The 13,578-nt window shown below is 39.0% G+C and overlaps 1 protein-coding gene across 1 annotated transcript; it reads left to right on the top strand.

Annotated features, from left to right (window-relative positions):
* Window positions 1-1,926: 1,926 nt before the first annotated feature.
* On the top strand, window positions 1,927-11,362 carry LOC104401138 (oxidation resistance protein 1-like; the record flags this gene model as incomplete). The annotated part of the gene is made up of 6 exons (XM_010009491.1): window positions 1,927-2,007; window positions 5,265-5,390; window positions 7,369-7,521; window positions 9,565-9,660; window positions 10,205-10,278; window positions 11,038-11,362. Coding segments are annotated over 6 exons (666 nt in total), but the record flags the coding sequence as incomplete, so codon positions are not given.
* Window positions 11,363-13,578: the final 2,216 nt, after the last annotated feature.

The raw sequence follows: 13,578 nt of genomic DNA, 5'->3' as shown, positions 1-13,578 counted from the left end.
CAACCCAAACCATTCTATGATTCTATGGCTGTTTACTTAAAATAAGCACTGGATTTGAGAGTGTGGTTTCTTTGCTCTTAATTTTCCTGCTGGTAGTTTGATATTCTGTGACATGCTACTTATGATATTAACCCATTGCATACCAGTGGTCTGCCACTACGCAGGCTTTTGTTCACAAAACAAATGTAAAGATGTGACAGTGTGCGGCAGGGTTTCGGAGGAGCTGTTGTGTACAGTCTTGGATATATATTCATGTTTCTCTTGGGTAAAAAATTGATCAAAATAACTTGTGCACACTGTTCTGAGGATGCAGGCATCCGCATGGCATATCAAAAGGTCTGTCAGGTCTTGATCACTGAGCAAAAGGGTTGATAAGCAGTTCCCAGGTGCAAGATGATGATAGAGTATGCATTTGAAGGCAAGATGGCATTGCCTATAAAATTTCAGCTACATTCCAGTATGTGAATTGGCAACTATATAATGGTGTCAAGAACAGTGAGGTTTTTAAAGACTCTTCCGTAAGTAACCACATACATATATATTGTCCATTTAAGTTAACTGTTGCCTCTCATGTGATAGGGGCTGAGCTTAAAGAAGCGACAAGGCCAAAAGGTCCTCACATTATTGCTTTTCAGGATTGCATAAGGTGCTGGTAATGTAATTTGCAGTAAACTGTCAAAGCAAATAAAAGGATAAAACTACACTATCACTTACATGCTTGAGTGGAGTACTGTTATAACTTTGCCTGTAGCTGCTTGACTCTGAGAATGCACAAACCAACACAAGTTACAATTTTCTTGATGTTTTTTAAGAGAATGGTAGAAAATGGTGGAAATAATTGAGTGTCAGTAATTACTGATTATTCAGTAATAACACCAGATGTCACAAGTATTCCTTTTTCCTTGCCTTGCAGTTGCATGGGGTAGAGTGAATCATCGCTGCTCAAGAGCCAGTCATGCATGACTGTGGGCTCTGTGCTCGGGACAGTGGCGAATATCTGGCCAAACTCCCTGTAGTAGGGGCAGGTAGATGGGGAGCTCCTGGACTTGTGGTTATCTTCCTATGCATTGTGGTAGGCTCTAGAAGTTTTTAATACACTCTTACTACATGGGACATCCATTTAATCTCTCCACCAGCTGTTTTAAGATGCTTTCATACAAATGATGATTTTGAGTTGTTCTCAAAATCACATTACTTGCTGTAGTTACATTGAAATTACTGCTGTAGTCCTTTAGACAGCTTGTTGCACCAGAGCAGCATGTTCTAGAGCTTTCTGTCTAAAGGCTTTCTGGCTGTGCACCTCCTGCCAAAGTGGAAGTGCTGTTTGCAGTGAGTGTGTTGGTAGATGAGCAGCTCCCAAAGCTTTGGAGGTGAACAAAAAGTCCAGGATTAAGATACTGTGAGGTGGTATTGGGGAGTTACTAAACTTCAGTCTTGCTTCCTTAAGTGTATCTTCACTGCCAGATGGAAGAGTCAGAACCTGCTGAGAAGCCTGAGGTTTGCTTCTAGTCTTTGTCCAGGAAAGCAAACCAGGTTCACAGGATTTGTTAATCTGGGTGTAAGGAGTGTTTGGAGGACTTTGGGCTGAAGAGCTTGGATTAAGGCATGCAACTTGATTGACTTCTAATTTAGCATTCTAATACTGGTAACTTTATGCGCTCCTACGTCAGTTGTATATTCACCCTAGATATCTGACTGCTAGTGCCATTACTGTTTAATTTGTAATTCTGCTGTGTCTACTCATACGTCTAAAATCACTTTCATGCGCATTGTCCTTGCAGAAAGAAACATCTTTTGGCAGTTTTCGTTTGTTTGTTACCATTGCACATTTTCCCTTCATTACTTTTTCCCACTTTTTTTCCTTCTTACCTTTTTACTTTTCTTCAACTGTCAGTGGAATTATTGTCTTCCTGTCTCCATATTCAGGTAGTGTCAGTGGCTGAGTATCACCGCAGGATCGATGCTCTAAATAGCGAAGAACTGCGCACACTCTGCAGACGTCTCCAGGTGCCCTCTTCAGTAGTTTAAACCCCATCTTCAGATACTAAAACATCTTTCTTTGTAGTGTCTTTGATCAGGGCAAGTCCCGCGCTCAGTGGGTTTGTCTTATCTACAGCACTACAAGGATCCAGCAGAAAATTCCTTTGTTTTGGATGTATTTAATTGTACAATTTCATGATGGAATTATTACTTCAACATTTTCAAACAGGAATTTTCTGTCAGAATTTGGAAAGTTGTTCTTAGTACTGCTTGACTTGGAGTGATGTGTTTTTAACTGCCACATTAGACTGGTGTGTTGTGTTAGATAGAAGCTTTCCTAAAAAGAATGCAAAACAGGTGAAGGATCCAAAACCTTCTTGCATGGGTGTTTAATTTTACATAGGAATCTTTCAAGAATCTCACAGTACTTGACAAGTACGAAGCTTCGCAAATTCTGTGGAATAGGTAAGTATTCTTCCCATTATACAAGCAGGTAACTACAGTGTTCAACACAGCAGAGGTCGTACACGTGAAGCTGGTAATGGAACTAACTGTTCTGAAAACAGTTTGGGTTTTTGAAGGTTTACTGATATGGACTTAAACTGATGTTTGCATTCTCTTTAGGTGTTTCTTAGTTCTTTGACAACTATGCAATTGTTACTAGCTGTGTACATCACACATAACTTACTGATGGAAAGCATGGCTTAGAACTTCTTAGAAGCACTGAGTGTTCTGTTCTCCTGTAGCAATTGGCTGCTTAAACTGTAAAAACTTTACAGTTCTGTTTTTTGACTCTCATCTTGGCTTTGTTTTTACCTATTATATAACGTAAGAAGATGTTTTCTTCACTCTCTTATTTCTGCTTATTTAATAATCAGTATTCCTATGTTTTTAAATGTGTTGTAAATGTTTTGCACAAATTAATGAGCATGAACCCAAAACCTGCACATGTATGGGAGCATCAGAAATTTTGCAAGAAGATGTTAATTCCCACTTGAGAATAAAAAAACCTGTTTCTGGCAAGTGGTGGTAGGGAATCCTTGTGTTCATACCCTAGGAGTGCAAGAGCTCTTTCCAAATACCTTTCACCTGGAATGCCTAAACTCAAGGTTTAGGCCAGCTTGAAAAATCTTATATGATGAACTGGAGCCTATAAACTCTCTGCTCTGAGGCAATGTGAGAGTGTTTGGTGTAAGACTGCATGGCAGTTATGAACCTCTGAAGCCCCTGGAATCTGATTATGGGTCATTCTGCTCTGTCAAAGTTTAGCGAGAAATAAATTTGCAAGTTTCAAAACTTAACTGTGTTCTGCCAGACAGATACCTTTGAACAGACATACGTCTTTGTCCACTTCTACAAAGCCGTGTTCTTCATCGAAGAAAGTTGCTTTACTGTAACAGTAACTTTAAAAAGGCAAAAAAATCCAACAAACAAACACAACAACCAAAAAAACCACAGTTCCCCCACACCACTTCAGTCCAAATTATTCGTGTTTTGCATGGTGCACTTTAATCAGAATTAGAGAGTAAGAAAGGGAATAAGCTTTTTGCTGTACAGTTGAACTATGCTGAACTTTTATGGAGTTGAAGCAATAGTGTATGATGGATGAAAGGCATTTAACATGGAAAAGAGTTGGACAATGAAATAACATGTTTTATAGAGATAGCACTCTGATGCAGTCTGTAGGCCATCTTTTTGTACTTGGAGCTGTATGGATAAGTGCATATACTTTTTTTTTTTTGTTGTTGTGAAATGGAAATTGGTGCATAGTTTGCATTGGAAATTCCTGTTGCCTTCCATTGGAAAATGCAAGGAGTGAGCTATTTGCTTGCTTAATACTCACCCATTAAGCATGCCTTTTCTCAAGTTAAGAATTAATATTGTAATTAGGCAATATGTGTGAATATACTTCAATACTTTGGAGTTTGTGATAACCTTTGTTGTAGTTTATGAGGGAGATGAAAGGGATATCCTTGTTTTTTGGCTTGGGTGGATATATTTGTTTTAATATTCCTATCTGTATTTCAGAGTCTTCTTTGATTTGGCTTTACTTTTTTTTAAGCTAAGAAAGTTGTCTTCACAAGAGCTTGGCAAAGTTTATCATGATGATTTTCTGAAATACTATAGTTGTGTTCTGTATGTTTAGAGTATGAGGTGTATGGCAAACACTGGTGGTTATTTTGGAGTTTGCAGGTGGTTTTGGCAGGTATTTTCTTGACATTCTCAGGATTCAGGGTTTAAATAATTTGGTCAATCTGTTGACTTTCAGTGAAACTTGGTTCAGGCTGATAAATTCACATGCACTTGTTCTTTTATTTTTCTTTAGCAAATCTCTCAACATTTTAATAAGTTTTGCTGCAGTGGCTTAAGTTACTAACTTCCTTCACTTTGTCCTCCTCCTCTGTCAGACTTCACTGTCCCCACAGCAAGTTTCAAATACTCCTGCAGCAAGATTTATAGAAGGAAACCTGTTTGGCTCTTAGCTAGTCTAGTTGTCCACTTTACCCTGAAAGTGCCAGTGAATGTGGACTGGGGTAGGAAGGTATGATATTTGATGAGTTTTGTGGTCCTTTGCTCCCTCCACTATGGTGATCTGCAGCAACTCGGTAGGATAGACGGATGGGGCAGATATTTTAAACTATAAGACGATCTTTGTGCATAGTGCTCACAATGTAGGATAAGTATTACTGCTGCTTCCCCTTCTCCACCTTCTCAGTTCTTTCTTTTTTGATTCTCGTAAGTACTCCAGCAGATCAGCTTATGGAGCAGCAATATCCCTCAGGCTCCATTCAGATGGTTTACTCAAAATACTTGACAGCAGTCTTTCCACGTGTCTACTACATATCTGAAAACAAGTACTCTTTAAAAGAGTATTGAATGAGAAGCTACTGAGAAATATCTGTGGGGAACTTTCAATTTCTGTCTGGGGGGGGTTAATTAGATTTAATGTGAATGCTGTGTCAGTATTAAAATGCAAGAACTTTGTAGGCTGACCTCTGAAAAGCACTTTTAAGTCCTTCAGCTGTGTGTGAGGACTCATTTTCTTGTTTTAGCATAAAACCATAGGTTTCTTCTGAGTGGGTGACTAATTTATTGTTAGTATATAGTTGAACACAGGCTTGCTATTGGAAGCAGTGCAGATTTTGCTCAGATCAAATCTAAGCTATTTCTTAACTTTTGAAGGAGTTGCATAACTAAATCAGCAACTGCATGATTTTAAGCCTGCAAAATTTATCTTCCCTGCTAATAGAATGCAAGTACTTACTTTATTGTTCTTCTTGTAGATAACAACAAGAGAAGACATCAATTCAAAACAGGAGACAAATATCAAAACAGACCTGGAGCCTGAAGCATTCCGGCCAAATCTTAGCGATCCCAGTGAATTATTACAGCCAGAACAAATTGAAAAGGTATTAACTTAAATCTGTCACTTTTTAGTATTGTACATTGATGTATCACAAATGCCATTGACCATAGTGTAAAACACACTAGTAGGAAGACCTTGTGTGATCTTAAATAGTACAGAATCATTTCATTTGGAAAGGACCTTTAAGATCAAGTCAAACCATTAACCTAACACTACCTAGTCCGCCACTAAAACATATCCCTAAGTGCCACATCTACATGTCTTTTAAATACCTCCAGGGATGGTGACTCCAATGCTTCCCTGGGCAGCCTGTTCCAATGCTAGGTAACCCTTTTGTGGAAGAAATTTTTCCTAATATCCAGCCTAAGCTTTCCCCAGTGCAAGTTGAGGCCGTTTTCTCTTGTCCTGTTATATGTTACTGGGGAAAAGAGACTGATACCCACCTCACTACAATCTGATTTCAGGTAAATGTAGAGCAGTAAGGTCTCCCCTGAACCTCTTTTTCTCCAGGCTTGATCCCCTCATCCAGATCATTGATAAAGATATTAAACAGAACTGGCCCCAGTAATGAGCCCTGGGGAACGCCCCTTGTGACCAACTGCTAGCTGGATTTAACTCCATTCACCACCACTCTTCCAGCTTGGCCATGCAGCCAGTTTTTACCCAGTAAATAGTGCATACATCCAAGCTCTGAGCAGCCAGTTTCTCCAGGAGAATGCTGTGGAAAATGCTGTCAAATGCTTTACTAAAGTCTTGGGAGAAAACATCCACAGCCTTTTGCTCATGCACTAAGCAGGTCACCCTGTCATAGAAGGAGATCAGGTTAGCCAAGCAGGACCTGCCTTTCATAAACCCCTGCTGACTGACCACCTGATTGTCCTGTAGGTGCCACTGATGGCACTTGGGGTGATGTGCTCCATAACCTTCCCTGGCACTGAGGCCAGACTGGCAGGTCTGTAGTTCTCTGGATCTTCCTTCCGGCCTTTCTGGTAGATGGGTGTCACGTTTGCTCATTTCCAGCCAACTGGGACCCCCCTGGTTATCCAGGACTGCTGATAAATGATGGAAAGTGGATCTGTGACTACTTCTGCCAGCTCCCTCAGAATCCTTGGGTGGATCTGTGCTGGGTTCAGCTACAGCAGTCATTTTTTCTCCTTCTTAGTAGCTGGTGCAGTGCTGTGTTTTTTGACTTTCAGTCTGGGAATAACGCGGATAACACCGATGTTTTTAGTTGTTGCTCAGTACTGTTTACTCTGACCAACGAATTTCTCAGTCTCATGCTTTGCCAGGGACGAGGGAAAGCCGGGAGGAAGCAGAGACAGGACACCTGACCCAGACTGGCCAAAGGGGTATTCCATACCACAGCACGTCATGCCCAGTATAGAAACTGGGGGGAGTTACCCGGAAGGCCCAGATCGCTGCTCGGGTCGGGCTGGGTGTCGGTCGGCGGGTGGTGAGCGGTTGTGTCCTTTTCCCTTGTTATTCCTCTTACCATTATTATTGGTAGCAGTAGTGGTTTGTATTATACCTTAGTTACTGGAGTGCTGTTATCTCAACCCGTGGGAGTTACATTCCTCCGATTCTCCTCCCCATCCCTCCGGGAGCAGGGGGAGGAAGGAAGAGGTGGGGGGAGTGAGCAAGCGGCTGCATGGTTCCCAGTTGCCGGCTGGGCTTAAACCACGACAGAATCCCATCTTGCCCCATAGACTTGTGTGTGTTTAAGTGCAGAAGGACAACACAATTTGTATCTAAAGTGTTGCTTTCTTTATTATCAGAACTTTCAGTACACTGTGACAATACTAGTCTGTGTCTTTACTCTTATTTCACTGTTCCTTGAACACAGCTTGGCTTTCACTGCAGTTCTTGCTGTCCAGTCCAAAGTCATCTCATTTAATGTGTTTATTGAAGGTTTGGATTAAGGCTGACTGCTTTCAAAGGCACAAGAACAGGAGACCAAGCATCCTTTGCCCTAGAACTTGTTACCCGTTACATTAAGTGCATTGTTATCATCTTGTTAACAGCTCACAAAGTCTCTTCCACCACGGACCATTGGATATCCATGGACCCTTGTCTACAGTACTGCAAAGCATGGCATGAGCTTGAAGACTTTGTATCGAACAATGGTGGGACTAGACACACCTGTGCTGTTGGTTATCAAAGACAGTGATGGACAGGTAGGAAAATTGCTTGTGTGAAGGCAGGAGACCCATCAAGAAAAAAGGAGTATAAAGTAGTAGCTGACACTTCAATCCGACATGAAATAAATCTGTGTGTATGAGGCTGGTTTTCTCCTTGGCAGTTATGTAGAGGCTTTTCAAAACATGTCTTGCTGTCAAGCAATCCTCTGGCAGGCTGCGTTTCTAGGAAATACTTTAATGATACATGTTCACTGTCACAGTGCATGAGTTTCATAATACCCAATTACTTAATTTTCTTTTAATAGTCTTTTTTTTTAATGCACTTAGAGTATGAGAAGTAGTCTGTAAAACTTTCTGATGATGGAAGATGTTGTTGAGTTGGAATGTCATTGCCAGCTGCGGCCAGTGCTTCTTGGTAAATGCTGTGGCTGCAACCACCATGTCTCTCCCATTGAAAAGTTATTGGATCTTTGCTACATTATTAATTTTTGTTCCTTGAGTCTCTAGTTGTGCTCTATGCTCATTTGACTGGGGTGTGAATTACAGAAAGTGGATCACATCTCACCCTTTGAATAGCAGACATTCTCTCTTGAGTGTTCTAATAACAGGTGAACATTACAGAAAATACCTTCTAAATTTTTGCTAGTAGAGCACTCTTTCCCAGAAGTTCTTTGAAAGGGAAATTTTTCTTCATTTACTATTTATTCTTGAAGATAAAGGCTATTCAACAGACATGATCTCTTAACAGACCCAGCAGCCTTGTAAATGTACTTTGGTGATTTTCCTTCTGTAAAGAAAAAGCTCGAAGCTTGTCAAGATTAATTTCTAAGATATCTATTTTCTAGTACCTGATTCTGTCCCAGAAAGAGAATGTCCTTTTTCTGATAGGGTTGTCTTGCCACCAGCGTGTAGTATACAAAGAGTCATAGAATCAACTAGGTTGGAAAAGACCTTTAAGATCATCAAGTCCAACCATTATCCCGGGACTGACAAGACATGGTTTTTTGCACATGTCCAGGGACGGTGACTCCACCACACCCCTGGACAGCCTGTTCCAATACCTGATTACTCTCTGTGAATAATTTTTTCCTAATATCCAGTCTGAACCTCCTCTGGCGCAGCTTAAGACCGTTACCTTTTGTCCTATTGCTTGTCTAATTGAAAGTTGGAATCTGAAGACACCTAAATTGCCTGCTGTAGTCAAATCTAGGAGATCCTCTAATAAAGGTGCCCAAGAAATCTATAGATCTCTACATAGCAATTGTTATGGGCTATCTGTCTATCTACTGGCATGTGCTGAACACACGAAGTCCTGGTGTCTGCTCTTGACAGTCATTTAAAAATAAATTAACAACTAATTCCTGTTTTTGCAGATGTTGAAACCAGCTTCCTACTAGCAACAGAAATACTTATTTTGGGAGGGTTGTACTTTTTGATGTATATTTGATTTTGCATACCTATGCAGAGTTTTTTCTGGTTATTCTAGTTCCTGAGAAATCAATTCTACTTTAAACAGACTTAAAAATCCAGTAATCAGTCCTTAGACCTCTTTAGCAACTCTTGTAATGTTCTTGTTCCTGAATATTATAAATACCTTTACTACCCAGACAAGGCTTAGTTAAAGTCTGTTGTAAGACAGTAACTGGTGCTTACCTGATATTTGTATTGGAATGAATAAATTGCATGCAGCAATTTGCATTGCTGAAAATAGCCTAGTTGAAGTGGGAGAGGAGCAAGAACCTTTGGATTTGAAATTTTAAAAATACATACATTATTTCTGAGAATTTCCAGAGTTCAGTTCTTATCCCTTTGTTGTTTTTTTTTTACTTTGTTCACTTTTTCTCTAGAAAGAGTTCTCTTACCTTCTTTTTCATTTTTGTTTTACTTTATTGTACCACAGAACACCATACCGTCTCTTAATGCATTTGGAACCATGATGCCATGCAGGTGCTTACCCTGTAGCAAATTCCGAATCTGGCAACATTTACAACCTGATCTGTTTGTCAGTTGTTACCACTAAAGATTCTCAGATGCTGTGTAGTTTTATTAAGTACTTTCTTTGCATACCTTTTCCTACAGGTTTTTGGCGCACTAGCATCTGAACCATTTAAAGTGAGTGATGGCTTTTATGGCACTGGGGAGACCTTCATGTTCACTTTTTCTCCAGATTTTGAGGTAAGTAGTAATAACTGTATGCTTTTGCTTTTTTTCTCTCCATATGCATTATCTTAAAATACTTACTGAATAAATCTAACAGTAAATAACCTGAAAAATTCTAGAAGTTGGCCTAAAAAAGTCATCATACTAGTTCTTTCACAGAATGCTACGTGCATGGTAAGTCACTAGTGTTTGCATAGTGGAAAAAGTTACTCAACCCAACTCTTCCATTGTACTGAAGATTTTTCTACTAGTCTAAATTCTACAAATTACATTCTTTTAGAGGGAGTAAAATCTAAGCGTATTTTTTGTTACTCATTGTGTAGAACTTTCAGTGCTCAACTTTGAGTTTTACTTTAAATAGTTTAAAACATAAGAAAATTTTTGTCTGCATATATCTCTTCCCTGAATTTTCTGTGTAAACTTGCTGACTTCATTCAACTGGCCTCTAGCCACCCCTGGTCTGTCTTTACTGATGCTTGGTTTCTCTTCCATTCAAATGAAAAGTTCAGGTATTTTAACTTGCTAATCTGTTGTGGTTGGGTTTTGGGTTTTTTACTAGGTTTTCAAATGGACAGGAGACAACATGTTCTTCATTAAAGGAGACATGGACTCCCTTGCTTTTGGTGGAGGAGGGTAAGTTATAATTTCTTTCTGTGATTAAGAGTCTGTTGAAAGTGTGCATGTCTGCACACCTTTGAAAAGAAAATTTGGAATTGACTTCAGTTTGATAGCTCAGGACTCTTCCAGCCAAGAAAGATTTAGTATGTCAAGTTTTCAGCTTCCTGTATTGAGCAAACTTAAACGAGAGGTTTGTCTTCAGCATAGTGTGGCATGAAGTTTCAGCCGTCCAAGGTTATGGCGTCTTGCATGCTCTGCTTGCATGTGTGTCTTGGTATATTCAGAATTGACACATTCTGATTCTGAAGGTATGCAAATGTGAAAATTATGTGTAACTTGAAGAGGCTTGAACTGAAATTGTACCACCCGTCCCCAGACATGCCACTGTCTTCAGAAATCATACGTTGTGTCACCCCTTTCTCCCCCACCCATGCACATACGTAAGCTTCTGAGATATTTCCTGTATTTATCAGCGTTCTCTTCACATTTAAGGGTGCTGTAATGCCTTTTTCTTAGTACATATGGAAGGAGATGAAAACTGAGGAATTCTGGTTAGTTTTTTATTTCAGAGTATCTGAAAGAGGGGCATTCCTAAATTAATAAATAGCAAAAAAAAAAACCTCTGCAGCTTGAAATTTGTCAAGAGCTATGAGGTACTCGTGTTAAAAAAAATTCCATAGTTCCTCTTTGTTCCTGAATGCTGAATGAAAGATACATTCATAAGTTTAATGCTTACTCCCTCAGTCTTGCTTTAATATGTTGTCTGTCTTACAGAGGGGAGTTTGCTCTTTGGCTCGATGGTGATCTCTACCATGGAAGAAGTCATTCATGTAAAACATTTGGGAATCATACACTTTCTAAGCGAGAAGACTTCATTATTCAAGACATAGAAATATGGGCTTTTGAATGAGTATTTAATTATTTCTGCAGGGTGTTGTCCCAAACCTGACATGAATCAGTACAGCTCAAAAATGCCTAGGAGCAATATAACACACCATTTTACCTTTCTGGGTTTTTTGTAAGTTTCAGCGTGGCCATCTAGTTCTTTTTTTTAAATAGCAGACCCTTTTTCGTGCTCTCACATCTGTAATATACTGTCCAACTTCTTCTAACCTGTAGATGCTTCTACAAAATATAGACCACATGGACTAAAAATTAACATCAGTTACTTTAAACCTTGCAGCCTACAAAGTATTTCTTATCCTCATTACAGCTGCCTCCCAGGTTGCCCACACACACCCCTTTCTGCAATCCTGCTAGGGGGCTGCTTCATTGAATATAGGTTATTATTTTTGTATTCACATTACACCTATGAATGAAGCTGCCCTCTCTGAACCAATGTATGAAGAGAGCTGCGTGTGGGTGTTTGGCAGCAGTACTGCAGGGATTGGGCCAGAGCAATGATGGGTTAGTTCTTATGGTGCCACAAAGAGATGAGAAGCCTAGCATTCCTTCTTAGCACATACCAGTACAGATATGCTGGAAGTTAGAAGATACCCAAAGTCGACGGTGCCACTTGTCTTGTTTATTGTTCATGTTTATTAAAAAAAAAAAAGTCAATTACTACGTGTTCTAGCTGCATGCTGGTTGTATTAAGGAGTGTTTTGCACATGCTGTTAATGATCTGCAGGTTTGGGACAAATACTGACAATACTGAGCTACGCGGCAAGGATTTATCAAATAGCAAGGGAATAATATGATAGTTCCACAAAATTAAAAGGCTAAAGCAAGCAGAACTTGGTGAACAATTTGTAGCTATAGTAGGGCATTAAAAATACAGAAACAGCTGCATCTTTCTTCAACATAAAGTGTCAGATATATCCTGTTATACTGTTGTAGCCGTGTAGCACATCAACTCCAAGAATATAGCTTATTCCTGTCCAAAGAAACAAATAGTTGTGATGTTTTTCAGTGGGTCTATGTTGTAAATTTACAGTTAGCACCAGCTCTGATTAAAATGAGATAGTGTACTATAGGTAGACAATATTGTAATTCAGTAGACTTGTGGAATATGCAAACTTACTGTCATGTGACCTCAAAAAAAAAATGACAGGCTAGAATCCAGTTCCAGTAGCTCTTGTCCACTTTTGTAGGAAAAATGATAAGCCATTGTGGCAATAACAGCTCAACAAAACTGTTTGTTTCAAAGCTTTTATTCTATGTTCTGCAAAACAAAACAATACAAAAAAAAAACAAAACAAAAAAATTGCTGTTAAGTGTGACAGTGACTGACTTTGTGCTGAGATTTCAGCTCTTTCAGATGAACATTGTATATTATCTTGTAAATTAATGTTCAAAGTAGTTTTGTTATTATAGAGAAGTGTTGATCGACGGGTTGCTTATAGCACTTTAAATTATTCTAGAAATGGAATAAAAGCCAAATGGGTTGGCTTAAGTAGATGTAGTTGTACATTATTTCAAAATACTTACATCTCTGGAAAGTTTTAAAAACTTACTTGAAGACAGCTTACTGCTATGGGAATGAGAAAGGGCAGATGTTTCATCTATAATATGCTAATGCTTAATATGAATAGAAATACAGGGCTTTGTTTCCTGTCTCTATGTATAGCTCTTTATCCTGATTAGAACTTAGTACAATGTGTAGACTAAATGTTTACAAAATAAAGAACTGTAAATAAATTGAAATGGCTTTTCTCCCCTTTGGTCTTCCACAGCAGTATTATTGTCTTTGTGGAGTTAAGACTGATTATTACAACAACAAAAAAAATCCTGTAATGGATTTCAAGTACTATAAGGTCACAGTGATGTATAGCAAATAAATCTAAATATATGTAAAAACAAACTTGAGTCAGAGTTTATTTAGAAGTTGGAGTTTATGTAGAAGCACAAATGGTGATTATTGCTCTTCATTTAATAACTCTGCTGAATATACAGGATGTATTTGTTCATCCTTCTGTGGAGTTTTGGTTTTTGAAAGCCCAGTGGGAAGCAGTAGAAGATGCGTCTTCAGCCATTTTTCTGAGAGAAAAACAAAAAGGCATCTTGGATTATCCTTGCTGGAAAAAAACCTACATGAATTCAAGTGCCTAGTCTTTATCGTAAGCTTATATTGCAAAGAAGCTTACTTAGATTTTACATGCTACTGTGAAGAATTGTATGAAGAATTACACTTGGAAAAATTATATAAAAGCACAGAAAAACCTTCAGTAGCTGAATGTCCGAGTATTGGAAAGGCACATGGAGGGTGAGAGTGGAAATAAAGAGCATTATGGTAAGCAGTACAGTAGCAATCATGTTTGTATCAATACTGTATTAGTTGCCAGCTGGGGTTAAACCACAACAACTGCTCATTCA

This window comes from Nestor notabilis, unplaced genomic scaffold, assembly GCF_000696875.1.
Source record: "Nestor notabilis isolate BGI_N333 unplaced genomic scaffold, ASM69687v1 scaffold13312, whole genome shotgun sequence".
In the NCBI taxonomy this organism is placed as follows: domain Eukaryota; kingdom Metazoa; phylum Chordata; class Aves; order Psittaciformes; family Psittacidae; genus Nestor; species Nestor notabilis.
The sequence above is the reverse complement of the archived record's forward strand: the minus strand, read 5'-3'. Positions and strand labels throughout refer to the sequence as shown.